The following is a 24446-nucleotide window of genomic DNA, read 5'->3' on the forward strand; positions in this document are numbered from 1 at the left end:
TCATGAAAGTACAGTGTCCTCTGCATGTGTACCTGTTTTTCGCGTGTGTATGTATACGTGTCTCTCTGTGTATGTAATATGTTTGTGTGCCGGTGATCGCGCGCAGGTCCGGAGAGAAACCTTAATAAATTTTGATTTATCGATTCCATTTCAACATTCATAATAATATATCACTTTCTGTTTCTTTTTTCCCCCGTTCTTGTATTTTTTTTTTTTTTTGTTAACCGTTTGTTTCTTCCTTTTCTTCGTTTTCCGTGTACGCGTGTGTATATATGTATATTATCCGTTCTCTATTATGCGAAAAGAAAAGAAGATGGTGCCTTCAGCGGGTCGACGTACGCAACGACGCGTCTACAATACATATACTATCCGTTTATATCGCATCTCTCCTCTCTTTCGATCTTCCTGGATACGGTCGGGTGAACGATGGAAGTGTAAATTGTGAAACCTGACGACGCTTCTTTTTTCCTGCTTTTCTCTGTTTGCCTTTCTTTTTTATCTGTCATTCACACGGCATTCGCTTTAATTACACAAGTTATAGTAGTGAGTCATTTTCTGTTTTTTTTTCCTTTCTTTCTTTCTTTCTTTCTTTCTTTCAGACACATATCAACCGAAGTGAGAATTACGCGTGGGCTGTGCCCGCCAGTGGGATCGATCTCTCCTCTCCCCGCTTCCGCATTTGTGAATTCGGCGAGGCGATTATCGGCCGTCCCTAGCCCTGATGGTCCGATGGTCGTTCGAGATCGACCCCGCTGACGACGCGACGGTCGTACGTCGATGATGCACGTCATTATGGATATCCTGATCTAGCTTGTCGACGGTAGCCAGCCCGTGAACGCACACAACGCTCTGTGGATGAGAATGACAGGGATGCTGATGCTGAAGCACGAGGGTTGTCGTCGTCGTCGGTGGAGGAGGTGGCGGTGGTGGTGGTGGTGGATGAGGAAGGGTGCTGAGCCACGTCACGCCTGGCTCCGCTCTGTGTCATTTGCCATTCTGCTGTAACGCCGCGTTGATTTGTGCCCACAGATCTTTGTTACAGGACTGAGATCTGGAACCATAAATGTAGTCCTCCCACTTTCTTCATTTCTTCCAGAGTTGCATTCATTAGGTAATTTAACATTTATTACTTGGCAAGCTTTCAATGGCCGAAAAAAAAGTATTTGTACAACTTCATTCGATAATACTGTTACTGGAATTCATTCTCAAGTGAAATACCATAGAAGAATCCCTAAACTGACGCCATCTTGGAAACTATGTTATGTTTCGGTTAAAGGATTCGAATTCTGTTACCTTTTAATAGACTGCAGCCAGTCCTTGAACTGAACGTGTCCATCCGGAGTAATGTGAAACGCCGCCCTAGCCGCGCATACGATGTTAGCAAATTCTTCGTAATCCCCAACGACTAAGTGATACAGCTTCTGATGCATGCACTGGATGTACCTGTTGAGATTAACATCAGAGACCATTATAATTCACCCCATTTCCGTTACGAATCGTTCAACGAACGTGTTGCGAGACACGTACATTTGTTGGCACTTGTGAACAAGGGGCGCGAGAAGACTAGATCTCAAATGTTGAAGCACAAGGGCCGGATTGTTTCTGGCTAAATATTGCGCCGTTTCCAATACGACATCGTGAAGAACGAATGGGCTCACGATGCTGTTCACGGTGCAGATACAAAGCTGATGGAGATACTGTGTACCGAGGCGTTTCGAGACTCTTAACAGCCATTTAACGTCCTCTCCGTACGGTGGATTTCGCGCGTACTTTGCTTGTGGTCTGTCGTCGTGTACTCTCCGGGCTAGAGTCTCTAAAGCTAGCATACCCACGCGATAGGCAGCGACCAGAGCTCGAACCTGTTGTTGACTGAACGGTTGTGTTTGTCTATGAACCTATATACAACCGACACGAAGACAGGATTGAGTGTAACTTTTGGTGAATCCTAGAAAGTCTATACATTATGGACATATTTGAGAAACCGCCAATTACCTGAGGCTGAGCCCTCACGGTCGATATCATAGGCTGCGCTTGAACCATTGCCGATCCAGGCATATTACTCTGTCCAGGAATTGGCCCGGTTACACCTGGTTGCACCTGGAAGCGTAGAAATCGCATTGCGTGTGCATCGTTGAATTGACGAATGGAAAATTAAATGCAAAAGTACCTACGTTAACCGGCATAGGTTGTTGCATAGTGAATAAATGATGAGTTTCCGGCGGTGGTGGTTGTCGCGGTGTATAGTATTGCGGTAGCGTTGGTGGTTGCGCGGACTGCGGCGGGTGGTGCGGATGTTGAGGATGCTGCGGATGTCCCGGATGACGGGGGAATGCCGCGTGATACATTTGCATGTGCGGTGGTGCTGGCGGTAGAGTTACCCTATGCGATGGCATCGGTCCACCGAACGTTGGGATGGGTTGATAGGGATGTACGAAACTGTAAGGACCCATTGCGTACGGCATACGAACTCCTGTAACCGGCAAATGAAGCACATAATTCATAAAAATGTGTTAGATTAAATCTCTGTAATATTACGAGTATGCAATTAAGATTCTGCATCACAACGACAGCTTGAGCCGGTCCTGGCATCATTTGCCCCGTCGTCATGTCCACTGGCGGTCCAGGCTCCACCATGAACACTCCGTTCAGATCCAACTGTAATGGATCGTGTGGCATATCGTCTTGTTGTTCTCCACCAGGTGTGTGCTACGCATACCATGTGACAATAAATATTCTAAAAAACCATTCCCATTTGCTGATTCGTTCTGTTGCGACCCACTTACCCTGAGATATAATTCATACCAATACTTGGCCACTTGGAAAAGCACTTCCGGATAAACGCCACCACCTTTCGCAGTATTCTCCACGGTGATGCAAGCCTTCTCTAACATCATCTCGCTTTGTTCCTTACACTGCAATAAAACGGGCACATTTAAATGGAGAACTGTCATCATTCCATCACCTTTTTCCTGGCGGCTGTAAAATGAATTAGATACCTGTAACATTGCTCTCTGAACCTCATTCGGATTCAACGCGTGAGCGTGCGGTAAACAGCACAATGCAAGTTCCGCGGCCGCTCTGACCATGTTTGGATCGCTTCCTCTCGACGACTTGTCCGCTATGCTGACTGCTTCCGGTGGCGTTAAGTGTGCCTCCCAGCTCTCGATAAGGAACCAAATCGCTGGCGCTCCGATTTCCACCGCCTGACCGGTTATCCAAGAGACGTGGCTTGAATACGTACGGCTGAGCCAGTTCGGTGTCACGCAATTGTGCAACCCGAGCGCGTATAAGCCCAGCTGAAATGCGCACATGTGCAGGGCTCTGTGTGGACCGTGATGATTCTGGCTGGTGGACGCCTGGGTAAACAACGACGTTGAACTGTTCCCGCCTGCTTTCGCCAGAACCGTCTTCGCTAACTCGCACATGAAGTGAGCTCCCGCCTCGGATGGTTGATTGGGAATGGATGGATAAACCCTTTTACTTTTGTATCTACAAAGAAAGAAAGGTAAGAGAAACTGATACACACGGGTTGCGTGTATCTTTCGAATCAAAAGTATAAAGTCCACACAAACCTCGTCTCTTTAGTCCTAGTAGGCACAGTTTGTTGAACAATCGGCGGAGGCACCGTGAGCGCACTCATTCCGGTTTTCAGTTCCGCGCTGGTGCTACTGTGTGGTCTGCTACTAGTACCGACAACACTATCACCGTTACCAACATCCGTTCCGACCAGAGGAGAAGAGCATTCTTCGTCGTGATGATACCTGACCATCTGAAGGAAATGGAAGTCCTTGTTACATAAAATGCTAGATGAAGAGGATAAACCGAAGAATTTGTAACGAAGTTGCCGTATAGTCTTATCCTTAAGTTATCCTAAAATTTACGCTGTTTACCTCGCTCTTGGTTGGCGGATTCGAGGTATAGTAGCTAGGCAGAATCGGTGACTTGATCAGCTGATGAACATCCCGGTCCAATAGCTTGTCCATAATTCTGGCCACTTTGGTGGGCTCGTCCTTATAATGGACCAGCAACGTGATAGCCAGATCCCCTCTGTACAAGCAACAAGTTAAGTGGAATATAATGTTGCAAACCGATCGAGATAATAACATCGATAGATCACCTTTGACGTCGTGTGCCCTCGCAAAGAAGCGGATGATCAGCCTCGCTAACGTTCGCTTTCAGCCCGAGGGCGGTGACAGCCGCGTCGAATCCGAGATTCTCGTCAACGTCTGTGGGCAGGTGTTTTATTCCTGCGAATCATTCCACAATTTTTTATTCTCTGCCACTATCATTTAAATTTCAACTCTCTCTCTTGTCTGAAAGAACTATCTTGTACCCTAATGTTTATGACCATCCAATTGTACTCCAATTATCTCGTGTGTGTATATGCGTATATGTATGTATGTGTGTGGTACAAAACAAGATACAGACGGAGAAGAAAGAATACGAGCATAAATTCGTACTTGGTGTGTTCAGGGCGTCGAATATAAAGCTGGCTAGCATGATCGGAAGCAACGCGTGTCCCCTGGATCGCAATACACCGTCCCTGAGCTGCTCGGCTCTCTGTCGGACCATGGCCAACTCAGCTGGGCCTAGGGGGATCCTCTTTAAGTGGCCCACCAGTTCGCTTTCCTGATGAGCCAATTTTACCTAAACGAACAAAAGAGAATACGTAAAGCTACTCCATCCTAAAAGATGCTTTCTAAGAAGCCAGGCAGGTTCAAGACCTCTGTTACCTCGAGAGGTTTCGTGTTAGCAGGTGGCCTGGCCATTTCTAAACCGAACAGACCAACTCGGAACGCCAGATTGTGATACTCGGGATTCTCCGCGAGAACCGTGCAGAGGAAACAGCACTTGGCCAAGGTAGCCGACGCAAGGCACGTGAGCTGATGGGACGCCGGATTTACTGGTTGCTGAAATATGTATAGAGTAACGTTCAAGTAACAGTCTAACCGTCTGAACATACAGAATCCAATTTTTGCGAGTCTTACGTTTCTTGAGTCTCAATTCGAAATTTTTCGGTTTCAACGGTTCTAACTTACTTGAAGTTCTCTAAGTTACATGAAACACGAATAATTTCTCTTTACTTTCAGACAAATCTACTCGTTCATTTTTTAATATTCTGGTACAAAATAATTACACTAAGTTGCACAATCTATGCATTTTTTAATTAAGTATTAGTTGTAAACAAAATCCGTTAGTTTTTTGCAATGTTTGTTGTGGCTTGTTAACTAGGCATGATCCCTTAAGGGAGCAGCCTGGTGTAAACAGCTAATAATGAACGAATTTTTAGGAATTTATTGTGAAGTAAGTATTAAACCAATCTCTTTGAAACTTTGAGAATACTTTATTGTACAATTATTTCACAGAGATTGGTCTAATATTCTTCACAAGAAATTCCCAAAAATTCATTCATTTTACCCCGTATACACCAGGCTTCCCACTTGAAGTCGAACACATGTCCCTCTACATTCAAATCGAGTAGAATACACGGGCGAAATACTCTTTTTTAATGTCAAAGCTGAAAGGAGTAGTACTCGTGAAAAAAGTGCCGCAAGTTGACTACTCACTACTCGCAACGCTCGTTCAACTAATACCTTTTTCTTCTTTCCTTTAACAGGCACAGGAGGTTCGTCGATCATGAGATTCGGCGGATTGGCTAACAATTCCTCGCCGAGTTGCACACCGAGGATACACGCCTGTCGCGTGTGTCCGTGAGCGTAAAGCCCTTCCGCCCTGGCGAACAGTATGTCCCACGGGTCCTCCATCTTCATTAAGTTACCCAGAACCGTGCTCGCGTTTGGCGCGCCGGACGCCTGCGGGTCGTTCTTGAAGTCTTTGCCGGAGTTGCCGTTTGTACTAGCCACGGCTTTCGGGTCGTAATAATAGACGTGATACTCGTCGCCGGACGGGCTGTCGCTGCTAGACGACGAACTCTCGTCCTTCGACGGTCGTCTGGACGGGTCCTTCTCCATATCGGACTCCTGCTCGTTCTTCGAGCTGTTCCCCGGCTTCGGGGCCGCGCGTGATTTCTCACGGTAGTCGAGATTCGTCCTGCCGCGCTTCACATCCGTGGCAGTTTTGTTATTACTACTATCACTACTATCACTATGAGTATCGGACGAGGCGTTTGAGCGGTGCTTCTCCGAATCTTGAGCATTCTTCATGCTGACGTTACTGTTGGAGGACGACTCGCTGCCACCACCCTCCTGGAAACAATTGAATATACTCATCCATGATGGATATAGCATACGTTCAACGGGTGTCTACAATTCCGTTGAATGTAAAGGGTTTTACAATTAGAATGATAGGATTTTGAAATGAAATGGCAACCATGTTTAAAATGTTATAACTGTCACTATAGTTGTCATTTGTCTTTAGTATATTCTGACAATTTATCATGGCTAAATACACGCTTCAGAAACGTTATTTGCGGCTAATGCCAAGATAATTTCAAGAAATGCCACTGTTAGTTGGCCTCCAAGAAGTTGTGATTTAACTCCTTTAGATTCATTTTTGTGGGATTAGTTGAAATCTATGGTCTACGCAAACAAACCACGAATCCTTTATGCATTAATATTCAACATTAATATTAAAATCGTCGAAAATGGGGTTCATCGAATTCGCTCGTGTGCACAAAGTCGAGGTAGACACTTAAATGATGTGTTATGAGAAACATAAAGTAATAAACTGTACTTCAAAATAATATAAAAAGTTTGTATCGTATTGAATTATATCGTGTCAGAAAAAAAACTGAATAACTATCACTGTAAAAGCACCACTAGAGTTGAAAATTTACAATTTAAAAAAAATTGATTGTTTCAAAAACTGAACGTGCTGGGAAAAACGGTTTGCAGATTCCTATTCAGCTCATAAAAAACTAACGCAAAACGCCTATTAACGTTTATGAGGTGTTTCACGTGTTGAACAGTGTACAGTGAATCCTCGATGAATGTTCAAAAGGATCCACGGTACTAATAAGTAGAAGTCCCCAGGTGTAACGTTGACATTTTAATAAGGTTCGACTCAGTTGAAAGAGCTTGGAATTTTGAAGCAAATGACATTTGTTTCAGCCGCATACGGCCATTAGTTTATGAAATAGTTCATGCTCAGTACCGAAAAGCCTTCGAACACTCATCGTGCATTTACCGTAATTTCAACAGAATTTTCTTCTTATAATATCTGGATACAAGTAACCAGGGGTTTGGCGAACACAATAGGATCGATTACACAACAAAATGCAATTCCAGTCAGCAACGAACCTGTGAATCCGTGTCCCCGCAATTATTTAGTTGAACGCAACATCGTCTGACGAGAACAACTTGAGGCTCGGTTATATCGGCCATGTCGGTCTCATTCTCGCAGAAACCCTCCGAACTGACGCTGCTACGGTTCCCGTCCCTGCCGCCGCTTCGCCTGAACAAACCCGCGAAATCACCTGCATTCAATCGTCTTCGGTCCAAGTAACTGAACTCCACCAGGCCGAGATTCAACGTTCGTCTACCGTGATGATGGGACAACACTGGCGGCTGACAATTCAACACGGCTGCGCTCGAGTTCACCTGTTTAAACAACCCTTGCTTTATAAACCACGAAATTGCCGATGATCTTCATCTCTTACTCTGATTCTTTCGGTTCGAGGAGGTGGTCGAAATATGGGCTGGCACTTTTACTTCAGGACATACTGCCAAAAACCTTTTGAAGATCTATAAGGGGTCTCCCTACTGTGACGAGTCAAAAATTAGGCGAAATGCAGGAATTTTTTTTAGAACAAACTGAGGTATACCGATGTTGAACGTTTTTATATGAATTTGTATAAACTAATAGGATAAGCTTAATTTTTTTTATTTGAAAATTTAATACTGATTAACAGTTATTGTAATTTTCCGGGACTACTTAAAAAGGGGTGCCTCCATGGATGCCATTATATCAACTATCTACGTTACCTCAAATCAAAAATTGAGAAAGATTCTTAATCTGTATAAACGTGGCTATCGTCCGTACTAGAATGAATAAAAAATATTGAAAAATAACAAAATGGCGGAGTCTTGCGAAAAAGTCGCTCGTTTTTCAAGTTGCAAAGTTCGAAGTTTGTTCCAGTTATGTTTCCAAAAACTGGTGTTGATTAGATTTTGTTCAATGTAGACAAGTGATCACGTTAATATGGCCAGGGGCTGCATGTTGTACCGATAAGTTGTACGACAAATCATGTCGCTTATAGGGCGTTTAACATTTTAATGTATTTAAAACATACTTTGCTTCATGATATGGAGTTAAAATAAGCTTCTTTTATTCTTGAGTCGTGTAGTTTCACACTATTGCTGCCCAGGATGAAGCACCTAACATGACCATATACTTTAAACTATCCCATATTTAGACCCTAGCCTTGTATTTGGATCACCTCCTCTACTACAGCGCTGGGCTAAATTGACTCCCTGGAGCTAAACGCTGTCCCCACCACCATTTCCTGTTACTATGAAGTAGCAGACACAAGAGTCTTGAGTTTTTTATCTACAAAGACAAATGACGCAAAAGGAAGATTGAACCAAGCGCATGAAGGGCCCAGCGCTGAGTAACTAAACTCCGTTCCACGATAGAAGAGACCTTTTCCTCGCAGCTTGCCCCAACTGTGTTTTCCACAGCAAATGGTGAATAGGCCAAGTACCAAAGGAGGATCTGCCTTTCTCCTAGAGGGACCTATTGGCTAATAGAGGGACCTTCAAAAGCCTTGCTGAGGATATGTGGATAAGCACAGTGGAGGACAGAGACAGTGACTAATGAAAGTAGGAGTGAACTGCGTAAAGCCTACGAAATCTGATCCGCAAGCGAGTCCTTTCTCTCATGGAACGGTGTATAGATTCTAAGCAGGGACTTAAACCGCAATGATTTTGATACTGGTATTATACCATCAAAACTACACCGAAACTGATATAAAACCGAAATAAATACCGGTATTTTTTCGGTTTCTATAAGGGTAGGGCTTACATAGGGTTGTATAGGGCGAAGGTTCAACCGAAAATACCGGTATTTTACATTTTGGTAGAAGTCCCTGTTTCTAAGTTTTATTAGTTTCGTTATGGACACCAAATGATGAAAGGGCTAACCTGATTCACTTCGGTCCTGGTATCCCCGACATGCCGGAAACAGGTGAACGGACAATGATACATGGGATTGCTTCCGGCTGTGTACGTGATACCTGGCAACGTGTACTCCTCCCAATCTAGGTAGCAGGCCTCGAGGGCCGACTTGAACCCGGTGAAAACGGTCAGATCGTTCTTCAACGAGTCCCTGTGACCGCCGCTGTTGTTCTTGTTGTGTGAATTGAGCGACACCGAATTGCCCCGGCTCTTTCTCACCTTAAACAACAAAGAGGGGAGGGGGGATGGTCACACTGTGTCGACACAGAGATGATAAACTTGCCCCACTTGGATCTTTATTGTCCGCTACCCATTCACAGAATTCTTCGAATAAATTATTCATATTCGAAATTATTCGAATTATTCGAATATCCCAATACTTAACAGTTCTTTAACTAAACATATCCGAATGTCACCTAATCAGATTCTGTCGTAGTAAGAACCCTACTTATTTTCAATATAAAGTATTTAACACTGAATTGGCCACTCTAACCAGCGTTCGCGACCACGGAGTAATTTTTGTTAACAAACTTTCATTCGACACTCACATAATACACGTTACAACTTCTTCGTTAAAAATGCTCGGATTCATAAAGCGTGCCGGTGAGCAATTCAAAAATCCCTAAACCCTACTACACCTTTATAAATCATTAGTTCTACCCCATGAATATGCTTCAACAATTTGGTCACCTTATACAACTAAACACTGCGTCCTTCTCGAAAGAATCCAGCATAAATTCTTACGTTTCCTCTCTTTCATAACGGACACACCCATGAAATACAATGACCACAACTACAATAGAATAATGACCAAATTCAAAATCAACTTCCTTGAAGATAGACGTATTGCTGCTGACACTACATATTTACATAAAATTAGTAACAGGTTATTGCGAGAGTAACATGTACATGTATATTTAAATTACTACAAATAGTGTTATACGATGCTTTTTTCTTGTTAAACTTTTGTATAAAACGGGTCTTCCCGTTAATGGCAATAAATTAAATTAAATTAAATTAAAGTTCTGCTCCAAACCCAGAGGAACCGAAACGAATGTTTCAGGACAAGATCGCAGGACAATGAATCGATCCAGTGGGGCAACAAAATCGTTTTAAGGATCACACCACACAGCTCTATCTCCGCTTACCTTATCGATGATCTTCATGTGCCAGGCGGAGAACCGATTGTGAAGCATGTCACGCTCGGCCGGCGACAGGCCGGGATTCAAAGCGGCCAGTCTCCAAAGCACGACGATCTCGTCGCACAGGGACGAACAAGCGTGCTGGGATGCGTGCACGTTGCTGTTCATGTTGTGCTTGCCACCGTAACCGGTCCCGTTCAGCAACGCGACTTTCGTGTTGAACCACCAGACCAGTATCTGCTCGCACGCCATACACTCCTCGGTGATAATCTCCAGCAACGGTATCGCGTTGCGATCGTTACGTTTGAACATCTCTCGTACGATCGACAACAGATTCCACATCCCTTCTGGTTCGCGTCCCCGTAACGGGCGCAGCAACGAGGACCATTCCGCAGCTGCCGGTGGCGCGGTGGTGCTCAGGTAATTAACGTCGCTGCAATCAAGAGGGTTGCCAATCGGTCGAGTCCCGATGGAACACGATAGATCGCGGGACGGCGATCGATGACGTAGGGGCGGGGGGGGGGGGGTTCTTTTTAAGGGACTATGCTAGTGTGACGGCTATATAGTAAGGCAATTTTTGGGAATTTTTTAAGAAAAACTATTGAACTTATCAATTTGAATAATATATGTATATTTACTAAATAATATTTGTAAAGTATGCTATATTTTTATAAAGTAGAAACAGTGTATTTTTTAAAAGTTATAGTTCGTTTGTGAGAGCGACTTAACGAAATTCCCTTTCCATGGCGGCCATAGTATAGATTCTTGTGGTTGTGTGAAATAAAAAAAAACGAATATTTTCTTAATTTGTATGTGTGTGGCTATAGCCCGTACCAGAATAATATTAAAAATTTGAGAAATAAAAAAATGACGCCTTCCCAAACAAAAGGTTTAATTTATTTACATAAAAATGGCTGGTTTTTTAACCCGTAAATTTGTCAGTTTTAATATATCGAAACACTCGTGGTACGAGCTAGAATGACACATCTGATGAACAGATATGCCAAGGTTGAACTAAATCGGTCAATTAGTTTTTAAGTTATCATGGCCGCCGATTAAGAAAAAGTAGCTGCGAGAAAAACGCGATCAAAGTTTTAAGTACTGTTTTAGAGCATAAAAAGAGAAATGTTTCATACTTACAGCTAATCACTTATTCCGGGCCATATAAAACACCTTCCTCTTCCTCAAAAAATTGTTGCAAATTGCAAAAAAGAAAAATCCGATTTTCTGAAACTGTCACACTAGCATAGTCCCTTAATTAAAAGATTAAAGAGCTTGCGTCTGGATTTGCCTGACTTTCACGGAGTCGAATGTTAAACTGTTGATCAGGTTCACAGGATGCTGAGTGTTACAGTCACCACGATTTGTTCATACATCAATGTATTTCTATTCATTTCATTCTACGATGATGGAATGATGAAGAACGTATTGTAGGGACTTAGGAAAAAAAGGAGACGTTCTTTGGAGCCTCTATTGGCCAGACCTTGTCTTAGCCACCTGAGCCAAGGTGTCTTCCTGTTTCTCCTAATTCCCAAACTTTACTTAACATCACTGAGGGATCCCGATCCTTCGATGTCTATTCCACTCTACAAAACTTGTCACGACAGAACCACATCAAGATAATCGTGAGCTTCTTTAAACAGGGGCGTAATATTTTTAGTTCTCTACGATCATCGAAGTCGACGGAATGCCATTTTACAGAGGAAGTGGCCCTATAACACGTGATGTACGGATTACAGAATCCGTTTAGGGTCAAATGGAACTGTTCCTTATTGTCCTAGGTGTCAAGTGATACAAAGGTCAACTGACCAATCAACGATTCGAGCTAGTCACCTGAAGACGATCGGAGCAGGGACGCAGAACTTGATCAGGATCTTCTGGATGTTGTCGTGTAGCGTTTTCTCGTCCAGATACCAGGACGTCTGATCGTGGGCGGATGGACCAGCCGTTGGATCCGGCGCGCCGCAGTAGCTGTTTATTGTGCTTGGTTGCACGGATAACAGCTCGTCGAGAAGACGTTGGGCGGTGGGCAGTATCTGTTGCGGCAGCTCGCTGATCAGATACTGGGCGAACTTCTGCAGTTGTTCCCGGTGCAAACGTGACAACGACTCGCTGACCGGCGCCCTTAGGCACACCTGTGTCGGCTGTGAAAAGAACGTTGGGTGTCAGAGCCGCGATTGAATAACCCTTTCGTTTCCAAATTATTTAAAAATTACCGAAGAAATATCCTATTGTATTTTTGTGTATATTACATGACGTATAAATGATTGATAAGAACATTTATACGTCATGTAATATACATTCTCCTAATTTTTTACTCGTCCCAGTAGGGAGACCCCTTAATTGCCATGGTGATTATTTCTTACCATGTGTATCCTGTGAAGGCACACGCCGACCACATGGGCGCACCAATAGGCCTTCGACGAGCAAGTGCATGTGCAGGACGTGATCTTCCGTCGGTCGAACGTCACCGCGACGTTAAACTGCGTTTTGACGCTGCTCATCAACGTTGGCGAGTTCACGCTGGCGCTCAGGTGGAAACCTGACAAAAGTAAAACAGCACAATCATCTTTCGTTACATTCACACAAGATCTGGATCGATGTGTCTCTGGCGTTTCCATTTTAAGCGAACGATTCACAAATTAATGTAAAATTGTTCGATCAAAGATTATTCGCGAAATTCCTGTTTTGGGGTACAGTTTTGGGGTAGACGCGAATGAGACCTTCGTTCCAGACATTACTTTCTACGAACAAGGGAAGGACTCCAATTGTCTGACTTCGAGTCTAACAGAGTTTTGTAAAATGATAGTATACAGATTCCTAATGTTGTATGTAACATACTAGGTGTAGACAATCGATAATTTTGAGGACACAAACAGTTAAAGTTGCAAACCTTCAAGGTATACAATATAAGTGAAAAGTTGCCCAAGTTGTGTTGGTAAAGTCCAATTTTTATAATAAAGAAATTCCAATTTTTGTAATGAAATACATAGTACTTCTTCTCAAACGAATATACACTTGGCAAATAATTATCTAATCTAATTAATTGTTTCAAGGACAGGTTGGCGATCGTAAATACAGCTTCTTCTAATTATATTTTGTTCGAATAAAATGGTGCCCAACTCTGATCTCAGAGGACTTCGAAGAAGTACTAGTTACTTATAAGTCCCAGCCGAGTTCTAAGCCCATAGGTTCATGACAACAATTTTATTGTAATATAAATGGTACTACAAAGTACCCTCAGGTCATAAATCGTTAAAATAGAACCTACTCATGTTACGGTTCATTGTTCGCCAATCAAATGCTTTTTTTAATTGGTCAGCTGAACAGAACCACTGCCAAAAAGCATCGAGATCCGTGACTGACGGGAGCATCGAACGAGGGGAAACTGCTCGCAGGACAATTTCAGGTGCTCTGCCGTCGGGACCACGAGCGAAGGTAGAAAGGACCCGTCGTCGTCTGCCAGCGCGAAAACGGATAAAGGCGTCATTTCGCGTGCATTAAGAAACAACGCCCCAGGGCAGAGGTGGATCGCTAACAGAGACGAGACACAAAGTGGGCCAAGACGTCTCCCGTATTATGTATATAGAAAATGAGACGTGAATTAGCTCCAAGGAAATTAACCGTCCAGGAACATCTTGGTCAAACAATAAAGTTAAGGATTAAATTCCTGCTTTACCGGATGGATCCACGGAAAGAGAAACGGAATTGTTCCGTTCGTAATTCATGGGGACCAAGTAGCCCCGCCGCCCTCCCCTGGAGTCTTTGAGAACCGGTATCTCGCGAAACAAACAATAAATCGAGCATAATTGATGAAAGTGCTCGAAACGTTCTCCTACCCCTTCTGATCTTTCTTCGGTCTACTTCGACCCACCTATAATTTTTTTTTTTTTTTTTTTTAGGCAATTGGAATTTACGCGACGCAGGATTCCCTCGCTAATTGATCCAAGAATTCCATGCCCGTTGGCTCTGTCCCACTCGTTTCCTTCCATCGATCCGGTATTAAATTCATTTCAACGTCAGTTTACAAAGAGTAGGGGTGGAGGAGGGACAGAGAGAGGATACTTGCGACACTATTTGAGGATAGGGAAACGTCAGGGTCAGGTTTCCAATTATGTCTATTCTATGGTTCCCGTCTAAAGGGGAAGCCTTCAGGCGAATCCCGCGCACCGGCTACTATACGTCGTCGCTCGCGGAAGAACTTTCCACAATGCCCCCCCCCCCGCCTGTAAAAGGCTCTGGTCAACTTTCAAAAGCTCCGAAATCGTGATACCTTGTCGACGGGAGGGGTAGAGCACATCGCCGAGGAGTTCTGGGAGCCAATAACCGCGCCTGCGAAACTGACTATATCCGAGTCAGTGACAAAGTTATATCCCTAAGTCTATTTTGAAAGAGTTTTGTATGGAGACACAAAAAGACGAAGAGCTCCTAATCATTTTTCGAAGCAACCTGTGTGTAGTTTCACCAGGAATAATATTTTCTTGATCTCTGACGGAATTATCCGTGGGATAGTACCAGATAGTATCGATTAAGAAACTTCGTCTAACGAGTTCTTAACTGTTCTAACTCTGTTTTAAAAAAAAAATTAGTTAATCAACCTACGTGCGTCTCATTGGTGCAAAGAAAACAAATTCAACATAATATAACAAAGAAATTCAACCCAGGAAACGATAAAAAGTTCTATTAAGTCCTAACTTTGAAACTTTGACATTTTCGTTCTTAATTATTGTACCTCCAAATACTAACAATAATTAAAAATATATCTTGATAATAAGATAAAATTTTGTTAAATATTGTCATAAGTAGATATTCAGTACATGATATTATAGTGTGTTTGATTATTTAATTACTTCCCTGATTCTATAATATTAAACTTCGTTAACTGTAAATTCAGTTTTCTCAATTGAGAAACTAGTGGAGATAGAACAAATTAAAAACTAGAGCGACGATTTGTATTCGCGATTAACGCGAATCCGAGATTTATCGCGAAAAGTTATCAGTTTGATCGATAAAGATGTTATCAACCTGTACTTCTGCTGATCAGCTTACGAACGAGAACAGTGGATCAACGAACGATAATAAAGATCCAATAGGATTCGATTACTTACCAATCTGTAAGGGATGTTTCACGAGCCTCTGTCGGAAAAAGTGCTCGCCCCGTTGAAATTCATCCGCGTTCCCGTTGGCCAGACATGAATACAGCCTGATGTCCTCCTCGTTGTCCGGGAAACTCCAGAACGCTATCCTAAGCTGAAGCTGTTCCGGGACAGGTGGATAAACATGCTCCACCAGCTCGAACGGTATATGCGACGCCACGCAACGCGCCGCGAGCTCGCATAGCGTCGGTACTGTTTGCCCATCTGAACAAAGAAAAAATACAGAAAATTACCGTAATGTAGTTTTCAGGTTTTGATAACATTTTTTAACACAACAAAATCCTATCAGGGTCACGGATTGTCCTAAATACAGTAATGTCTCGATAAGTGCGACATACTCGAGTCCACTTCGGATCCTTTATGGCAAGGAAAAAAGGTTTTCCCTCATAAATTTGTTTTTTGTCTAAAGTCGAGCCTCTGCTTAGCTTCTGTTTACTCTGTTTTGATTGATTCCACAGGGAGTCGACCCCCAGTGGTGGGTATACCAGCGTTGCTCGTGTCGCATTCATCGAAGAATCGCTGTATGTACCTACTTCGATCATTCGTGTCCAGCCAATATGACCGTCAACCATATGCAAAGATGTCCAAAAATAGGTGTAAGTCCTTCAAAGGAGTGATTCCTGGGTTGATTTAAAGCAATTTTTTCCTTAGCGAAAAAATTCTCCGAGGCTTTGTTAACGAGATATTAACGAAATACTCCGACCAATCAGAGCGCGAGTCTGCCGGTTGAGCTCCCGCGGTAGCATTGAATACCAATCGCAGCGCATACCCAAGGCTGCCACGGGAGCTCAACCGGCAGACTCGCGCTCTGATTGGTCGGAGTATTTCGTTAATATCTCGTTGACAAAGCCACGGAGAAGTTTTTCGTCAAGGAAAAAATTGTTTTAAATCACCCCAGGAATCCCAGCCTTCAAGGACTTACAACTATTTTGGGTCACCCTGTACAGGTGACGCTGCCCTTTGTAACCATTACACGGAAAATCGGACACTTTTTTTTAGTAATATTTAGGATTATATTGACGTTTGGATTTGTTGTAGTTTTATGTGACATATAATCGAACGGTCCCACTTTCATCGTCAAGAGAGTGTCTCGCGCTCTTTTGGGGTCGTGTCTCCATGTCACCCCCACCCGTTCCACATCGATTTGTCGTTCGTATTTTTCCCGAGAACACGCGACACGCGTGTCCTCCTTTAAAACTCAAACTTACACCTCCGGCGACAGGGAAAATCAATAAGGAAGTTAGCAACGATCCGCACGGCGGCGTTCGTCGCGTGCGCCTGCAAATTAGAATGCTCCGAAAATAAGAAAATAAAACGCTTCTCGAATTCTTGACGACAAAAATTGATAGTTCCAGCTCGCGGCAATTAGCCGAAACATCGGTTGGGGGCCTTACATCGAGCGGTCTAACGTCGTTCGAGCTCCTTTCTAGCGTAGGGGAGACCGGGGCAGATTGTAACAATAAAAGTTTTCATAATTTTTTCTCGAGAGCGTTTTCTTCAATCAGGAAATAGTTTGCGCGACTTACTGCTCATATATTTGGTCTCAACTCATTGAGTGTAAATATGTGACAAGATCTTTGATACTTAGACATCTAAGTTCATCTTAAACAAATCTGAACTTTTGTTACAATGTGCCTCAGCCCGGGGTAAATTGTAACACGTCTGTTTTATTTAGTTAAACACAAATATGAACAAAAATAAATATTTCCAAAAAATATAAATGAAAACGCATATCATTATTAAACATTTGATATACATTTGATATTCACTGTGACAGATACAAGGAATATTTCTGTTAGTGCAGTTTCCATATCTTCTTTAGAAGTAGAACATATTCCTATTTTTTTCTTGTATGGTCTCATCCTAAAAATAAATAATATTTCAGCAAATAGCAAGTTTGCTTTATTACCAGTTAGATCGGGCTAAGTAGTAATATGTTACATTTTGCCCCGAGCAATTTCTTACAATTCACCCCGAGCTTGAATTTTTGCGTTTTGTCTCAGTAAACGAGAAACTAAATATTAAATTACTGAAATGCGTATATATTATAACAAACCAATGTGTAATGATTCGTTTGCGAGAAAAAAAGCATAAAATTCAAACGGTTTCTGCAGACGGTTAATTGAAATAAAAGTGCTAGGACAATATTTACTTACTTGTTCTAAATAATAAAAATCTAACCTATAACTACTAAAGAGACACTTGATGGTCGATTCTTGCAATGAAACCGACGTTATAAATATTTTCAAATGGCTCTCGCATAATTTAACCTTCATCAACATAAGAGCTTGAGAGGCTCTCAGTACAGAACAGCCGAAATTAGTAATAAGTATTTTACTCCTAATCCAATTTGTTTATTTAGTAAAATAGTAATATTAACTTTTTAATTATTCATTATATTTATTATTATATTTTTCATTATGAAATAATAAAAGAACCTCAAAAGCTCTTCTGTTTGGATGAATGTTAAAACGCGGCTGAAAGCGTGTCTCGCTGCTGCGATCGTGTAATCCGCTTTCGTCGATGCTTTTGCTGTCCGTGCGTGGCCACGTTAATTTCACCGTTAAACTGTCATTCAATTAGAATCGATTTGCGACTCGGAAAGTGGCGGCTGCCCCGCTCTGCCAGGGCGTATATATATATGTTATATATATATATACCTCTCTCGTGAGGACAATGACAGCCACGGCGGCAAGCCTTAATGAGCGCGATAATGAAAGCGACTCGTTAACAAATTCAAACCGGTGTTACATAATTACGGAGGTGGGGGCTGGTCGAATACGAGAGCGCGTCGGGTCAGCCCCTCGGGCGGCGCGCGTTCACTAAACGACGGAGTGCATTTTAATGATTTATTTCTGTTGCGTGAATATTCAACGAATACTCCGATCGAGGTTTGGCTGGGCACTTCGAATTGGATAGATAGTGACTAAACAGCATTGTTGTCGATCACCGAAGCATGTGGAACATTACTTTGTTAGATACTATTGACTTGAATCTGCCGAAAAGCAGTTATCGAGCGAGAAATACCTTTGCATTTCTGGAGTGAATATGAATTCTCCAAAGTGAGAAGGTTCTCCTATTGAAGATTTATCTACTCTTGTGGTGATCGATCACCGAAGTGCGTAGAGTATTACTTTGTTACAGGCTACTTGACTTAGGTCTGTCGAGGAACGTTTATCGAGGGAGGAAAGCCTTTGCATTTCTCAAGTGGACGTATATTCTCCAAAGTGAGATGGAAGATTCCCTTGTTGCACGTTATCTACTTGGGTCCAGAGATGGTTAAATTCATTACCCGGATAAAGAGTATCGAATAATGAGTAAACAATTATTAAAAAAAAGTACTTCATCCGTGTCAACTTAATTAACGCGAAAATTTCAATTTTTATAATAAAATAATTCTTTTTAAATGGGTAGAAATACTTGACTAACCATTATTTAATCTGATTAAATGTTCGAAGGTCAAAATGATCCTTTTAAATATTCTTGCCTTTCGCTATCCGTTATATATACGAATAAAATTGTGCTCAACTTGGATCCACCAGGGAATATGCATCGAGGGCGAGCTGCTTTTGTGTTTCTGAAATCGATACAATCCCTACAAAAGAATAATTTAACCCCGGAATAGCTTTATCGAAACAACATTCAACTTCGTACCTGTGCTACGTTCATATTGAAGAACAACATTTGAGTGTACGAAATCAACCTAGTTGCATACCTTAAAATCCAAAGATAACGTTGTGTCTACGGCAATGAACCACGTAACAATCGATCAACATAATGTTCAGACACCTCGAATACGTTTTATAAAGGGATAAAATTGATACCAAAAGAATCGACGATTGTTTGTATTTGTGTTACGCAGAGACAATTCAAAGAAGTCGATCGCATCCGATATTAATCCCGTACAACGACGTGGATTTCGCATTGTAGGTATACCCACGGGGCACACCGCGGATATTAATAAAGTTATCGACGTCGGCCAGTAACGCCGTTTATTATCGGTACAGTTCCCCCCCCCCCTGGCTTCCTTCGCTCATTCACGCCGTTGGAATAAGCAAATAGGGTTTCCTCTCGTTCCTCGGGAACTTCCCGTTACCGTTGTTTGTCGTCGAGAGGACTTTCCGAACTTCCCTCCAGCCCCAACGCGGCTCCGACTGTATTAACTTTTTGGGGAGCTTCTCGTTTCCTCGGCTGGGCGTTCGCCGTCGGATCGATGAAGTTCCATCGGTTTTTGCGTAAGAATCGCATCGTTCTACGGAGACCAGACTACAAGTAAATTTCAGTAACTCGATGAAAAGACAAGCTTGTTAGAATGAACTATTTCGATTCATTCGAGTCGAATACCTCTGATGGTTTCAGCAGAATTCCTCCTGTTTTTCCAACAACCTGTGACAATCTTTTCTAAAAGGAAAGAATGCTCTATTCGGAGAGACGAGAACTTAACCTTAGGTTTATCGCAACGGTAGTTCTTTTAACCTTCTTGAATCTCATAGATCTGAATTAAATTCCGTTTACTTTGCCATGAATAGCAGTTTTCAGCTCCCACTTCCACTTTAGATATTAACGAAAAACCCCGACCAATCAGAGCTCGGCCGGTAGACTCACGCTCTGATTGGTCGGGGTTTTTCGTTAATATCTCGTTAACAAAGCTTTGGATAATGTTTTTGTTAATGAAAAATTTGTTCCAAATCACCCCACGACTGATCCATTTCAGGGATCTACGTGACGTCTATTACACCCTGTATATTCATGACATCTTGTTTCCTTGTTCTCCGGTGCCTTTACCCCCCCCCCCTCATTATCCCTTCCGCGAGGGCGGCGAGGAGAGTGGCACAGAACCGCGAGTATTTTCAAGCTATAAAACCGTCGATGCAGAAATAATCCGCGACCCCCTTTCCCTTCCGGCCATCTGTTTCGCGTTAGAGCGACGGCCCCGGCTTCTGGATCACGGAGAGGAGGCCGACGCGAAGCCGAGACCGCGCTGACTTTCCCTTGCGCGGCCCCGGTGCACACCGTGCATGTGTGTGTGGCGTGTGCACAAAAGAAAAAGAGAGAGAGAGAGAAGAAAGGAAGTCGTGGCTTGAAGATTCGCGACCGCAAAGCCGGAAACGCAGCCGTCCACAAGAGGCGATCGTTACGGAAAATCGAACGAATCTACGCGGGCAAGTCGAGCGAAAATCGGTCTAAGAAATTTCCATCAAATTCACCTCCGCTTCGAGGTTCGTTTCGATTTTCCCTTTTCTATTGTTTTTTCTTTTATTTTTGTGTTTCCCTTTTCTTCTGGTTTTCTTTTCCTTTTTCCTTTGTCTTCCCTTTTTATTTTGTTTTTCCTTTTTATTCGATCTAGTCGCAAATCGAAACGTATAATACCTAGACCGCATGTTTTGACTATTTCCCATAATGAGGACGTGTCGAAAATTAGAAAAGATTAGTCTCTTTCTAATCTGTCTTTTTCTAACGACGCGTGGTACGATAGAGAAGTTTTCGTCGCCTGGGAAACAGAGAAGTAGAGGGAATGAAAAGGAATGAATATCAGACAAAGGCAGAATAATGAGCTAAAGCATGCTATTTATTTCTAATGTTTGACAGCCTATCGGCCAAATACGCGGTCTGGATATAATACGTCTATGATTTATTGAAACGTATCCGGACACTATGCTGGGTTTCACGACTTCTGATGGACCACCAATAAGAAGAAATTTTAATGAAGGGATGGAAGGAACAGGTAATTCGGTAAAAGGTTACTAGGTCTATTTTACTATTATACTCCACAGGAGACTCATGCTAATTTTGTTCAAGGAATCATAGAAAGAATTTCACCAATGGAACAAGAAAACTATGCGCCCAGATACTACATTTTTATATACATATACAATCTTTAAATCCTTATAAAATAAACAGTGCAAACACGTAACAATGATAAAATTCTAACATAAATTTTCATATGGTTTATTGCATTATTTTTGCCGATTTTTTAGGTCTGGATCAATCTTCTATTTTTCCATAGATACAGTATATTTTTCTACACAATTATTTGTATACCTATCGTGCAAAAACAGAATTGGGTGTATTCACTTTTATTAAGATATAGTTATGGAAATTCACTAAAGACATTTCATATAAAAAATATTTATAAACATTCGAAGAATATTTCGCAGATTTGCATCATCATACAAGTGTCCGGATACTTCTGGACGGTAGTGTATGCATTTCGACGGAGAAGAGAGAGAGAGAGAGGTCCAGGAAACATTCTTCCACCCGGAATGAAAGTAATAAATCGAGGACAGGAAGAATTCCGCGTTGGTAAAACCGCAGGTAACGGTCACGGAAGAATTCCGGGAGGAAATCTCGCGGTGCATTTTTCCGCGAGCATGGCTGTGTCGTTAATCGAATAAAAAATACCGAGCCATCTTTCCTCCTTGTATTTTTTTCGTTGTTGTTTCTCCACCGTGGAACATCGCGACACGTTTTTACCGTTTTCGTTCGAGCCCAGGCGATTTTCGTCCGCGTAATGTAATTTACCTCGCGCGGAAACCGCTGGGAAATTCTCCCGATTGTTTCCCTGGCTGGCGTTCGCTCAACGGCCACGATGTTCCGGTACTTTGGAAAAATTTCCATTACTCTTCCCCCTTTGTTTTCCCAAGCAAATGTTTGGCCGATCGATCCACGTTGAAAGGCGTCGCGTGCCGCCCGAAACCCCGTTCGAGCTTTTACCAGGCGACGCAACCTCTCCGTGGGTATTCCAGTTTTTTTTTTCGACTTTAACGAATCGTTCGCATTTCACGAGGATTGTCATTTTTTACTTATTTCGTGAACTTTAATGTTCACTAACAAGCAAACTCGGTTTACTCTAGGGAAAAAGCAATGTAGGGGTAAGGGACTCTTACTGTTGGATAAATTAAATATAATTAAAATGCGCCACAAAGATTCATTGTTGAATTGCATTCAACTGATCAGTGCAAAGAAGACATTGTTCTGAACGATGAAAGTAATGACGAAGAAAATTATGATGCAGAATGCTTGTTTCGTACAGAACTTTATTCTTCAGATGTAGGATAGTGAACAATAGTTTATCAAATGTTACCGGTGAACCCATGAAGACTACGGTGCAGACGCAATTAATTTTATATGCCCAATGTGTGAAAAAAGACAGAAAAAATAAGTTTCGACAATATGAAACCTGGGTCTCATATTAGGCGAGCAGTTTTCGAGTTCATGTTTTTGCATACTTTTCGTTTTTATTTTATTGTAATGGAACTCTATCTGTTTTGTTATAATTTCTAATATGTTGTAAAAGTGTGCACATCGTACATTTAAATCGCATTTCAATAAAACTATTTTTAATCGAGAATTATGCCGGCTTAAAAGAATGGTTCCCATATTAGACTACTTTATTCTACATCAACAGCACAATGAGGAAGCGCCCTGTATAACCGAAACAAAAATAATGCTAACAAACGTCCAGGAATGGCCACTATTTCGAACTTCTTCCTCCCAGCGCACATACAGGGTATTTACGCTGTTGGTCCCCAGTGTTTTTCTCACAAATAGTAAAGATGTTTTCGAGGGAAATACAAGAGGATAAAATTTTACTATTTTTTTATTTTTAGAATGTCTTGAATAAATACTTAAATAAAAACGTCCACAGGATAAAATGACCTTCTTTCACCCGAGGGTGTATAAATCAAAAGCTAAAGAAATGAAAGGGGTAGTAATGCGACAGTTCACCTCAATGAAAAGGAACTATCGAGACCAAGCATCCGGTCCACAGAGACCACCTAAAGGATTCCTTGTGCCGGGGAATCGAAGAACGACGACATCGTTCAGTTATCACCCCCACTCCCCTGCTGCGGATGCTCGCTAATCAAATAGAAATTGAATTTCCATTAATAACGAGCCGCGGCATGGTAACGTCATTTCCGGACGTATTGAGCGGTGGCGGAGTCGCGTTCCACGACGATAAAGCTTTTCCTGGCGGATGAACCGCCGTGTTCCTCGGTGCGGATGCGGCAAATGGGATTAAAACGATAGAGAACACGTCGGAGGAGAAGTCCTCCCGCCCTTAAGGATCACCTTAATCCTCCTTACCATAGGAATTTTCTGTTTACACGTGTATAGACGCTTTCGTAGCGCTACGATGATCGTCCCCCACCATCGAACCGGGAGACATTCACTTTCCGTGAAATTTCGCTATTTCGAGCGGACCAAAATGTATATTTTTTTGCCCGACTCGTTTATGTGACTTCCTCTAAAAACCACTCCCTCTCGTTGCATTTAAAATAGTTTGTACTGTAGACTTATTCTAGCAATTAGTCTTTCTTTTCTTGGCGTTGGGTGGTGGAGAACGAAATTATTCTGTTGTTAGATGAATAATTGAAAAATCGACGTCTTAACCAACTAATCACCGCGGGTTTTAATGCTCGTCCTGTCCCTTGTACAATTCGATAAGTTTTTCTTATAAGAAATGATATTGTTCTAACTTCTAATTTAATCAGCCATAGTTTATACCTACTTCGTTATATTAATTTTTTTACCCATATCTCGATTGAACACTGAGGGACAAATTGAACTGGCGAAATGAGAAACGGATGAGGGTTAAGATTCGCGCGTAGGTATAACCGTATTTTTCGATGAAACAGTTATGCATACATAAATAGATTATTTCTGAACGTAACACGAAGAATTTTTAACCTAATAAAATCAAATTATTGTTTTCCAAGAAACCTATATAACTGAGAAAAAAATGGAATAATGTCAAACAGCAGTGCCGAAAACGGCAGATAAACCACGTGACGCACCAATCGCTTACAATCGTCAGTGGGTCAATGACAGTTGACGTAATATAAAGTATTTGTAAGAGTTTTAAATGTTACTAATGTTAGTTACTGTCATCTATACGATACTAAAATCAGTCCTACAAGGCTGAAGTACATATATATAAATACAGTAAATCGTCTATGAGTGTTCGAAGGCTTCCCCGCGTTGAACATTAAATATTCCATAAATTAACAACC

The 24446-nt window shown here is 42.1% G+C and overlaps 1 protein-coding gene across 1 annotated transcript in view; it reads right to left on the reverse strand.

Annotated features, from left to right (window-relative positions):
* Positions 1 to 256: 256 nt before the first annotated feature.
* The window catches only part of LOC107194673 (zinc finger SWIM domain-containing protein 8), a 107941-nt gene continuing 83751 nt past the window's right edge, over positions 257 to 24446 (reverse strand). The window contains exons 2-21 of the mRNA XM_015584330.1: positions 15385 to 15636; positions 12643 to 12818; positions 12110 to 12420; positions 10283 to 10709; positions 9102 to 9353; positions 7260 to 7559; positions 5595 to 6206; positions 4734 to 4910; positions 4461 to 4647; positions 4118 to 4247; positions 3891 to 4047; positions 3573 to 3769; positions 2997 to 3489; positions 2784 to 2912; positions 2547 to 2706; positions 2172 to 2509; positions 1993 to 2097; positions 1528 to 1895; positions 1294 to 1443; positions 257 to 1051 (exon numbers count right to left, since the gene is read on the reverse strand). Coding sequence (XP_015439816.1) covers positions 985 to 1051; positions 1294 to 1443; positions 1528 to 1895; positions 1993 to 2097; positions 2172 to 2509; positions 2547 to 2706; positions 2784 to 2912; positions 2997 to 3489; positions 3573 to 3769; positions 3891 to 4047; positions 4118 to 4247; positions 4461 to 4647; positions 4734 to 4910; positions 5595 to 6206; positions 7260 to 7559; positions 9102 to 9353; positions 10283 to 10709; positions 12110 to 12420; positions 12643 to 12818; positions 15385 to 15636 — 4988 coding nt within the window. The 3' untranslated portion in view covers positions 257 to 984. The remainder of the gene's footprint in view (positions 1052 to 1293; positions 1444 to 1527; positions 1896 to 1992; positions 2098 to 2171; positions 2510 to 2546; positions 2707 to 2783; positions 2913 to 2996; positions 3490 to 3572; positions 3770 to 3890; positions 4048 to 4117; positions 4248 to 4460; positions 4648 to 4733; positions 4911 to 5594; positions 6207 to 7259; positions 7560 to 9101; positions 9354 to 10282; positions 10710 to 12109; positions 12421 to 12642; positions 12819 to 15384; positions 15637 to 24446) is intronic.

Source organism: Dufourea novaeangliae, unplaced genomic scaffold (genome assembly GCF_001272555.1).
Source record: "Dufourea novaeangliae isolate 0120121106 unplaced genomic scaffold, ASM127255v1 scaffold12, whole genome shotgun sequence".
Taxonomy (NCBI): Eukaryota; Metazoa; Arthropoda; class Insecta; order Hymenoptera; family Halictidae; genus Dufourea; species Dufourea novaeangliae.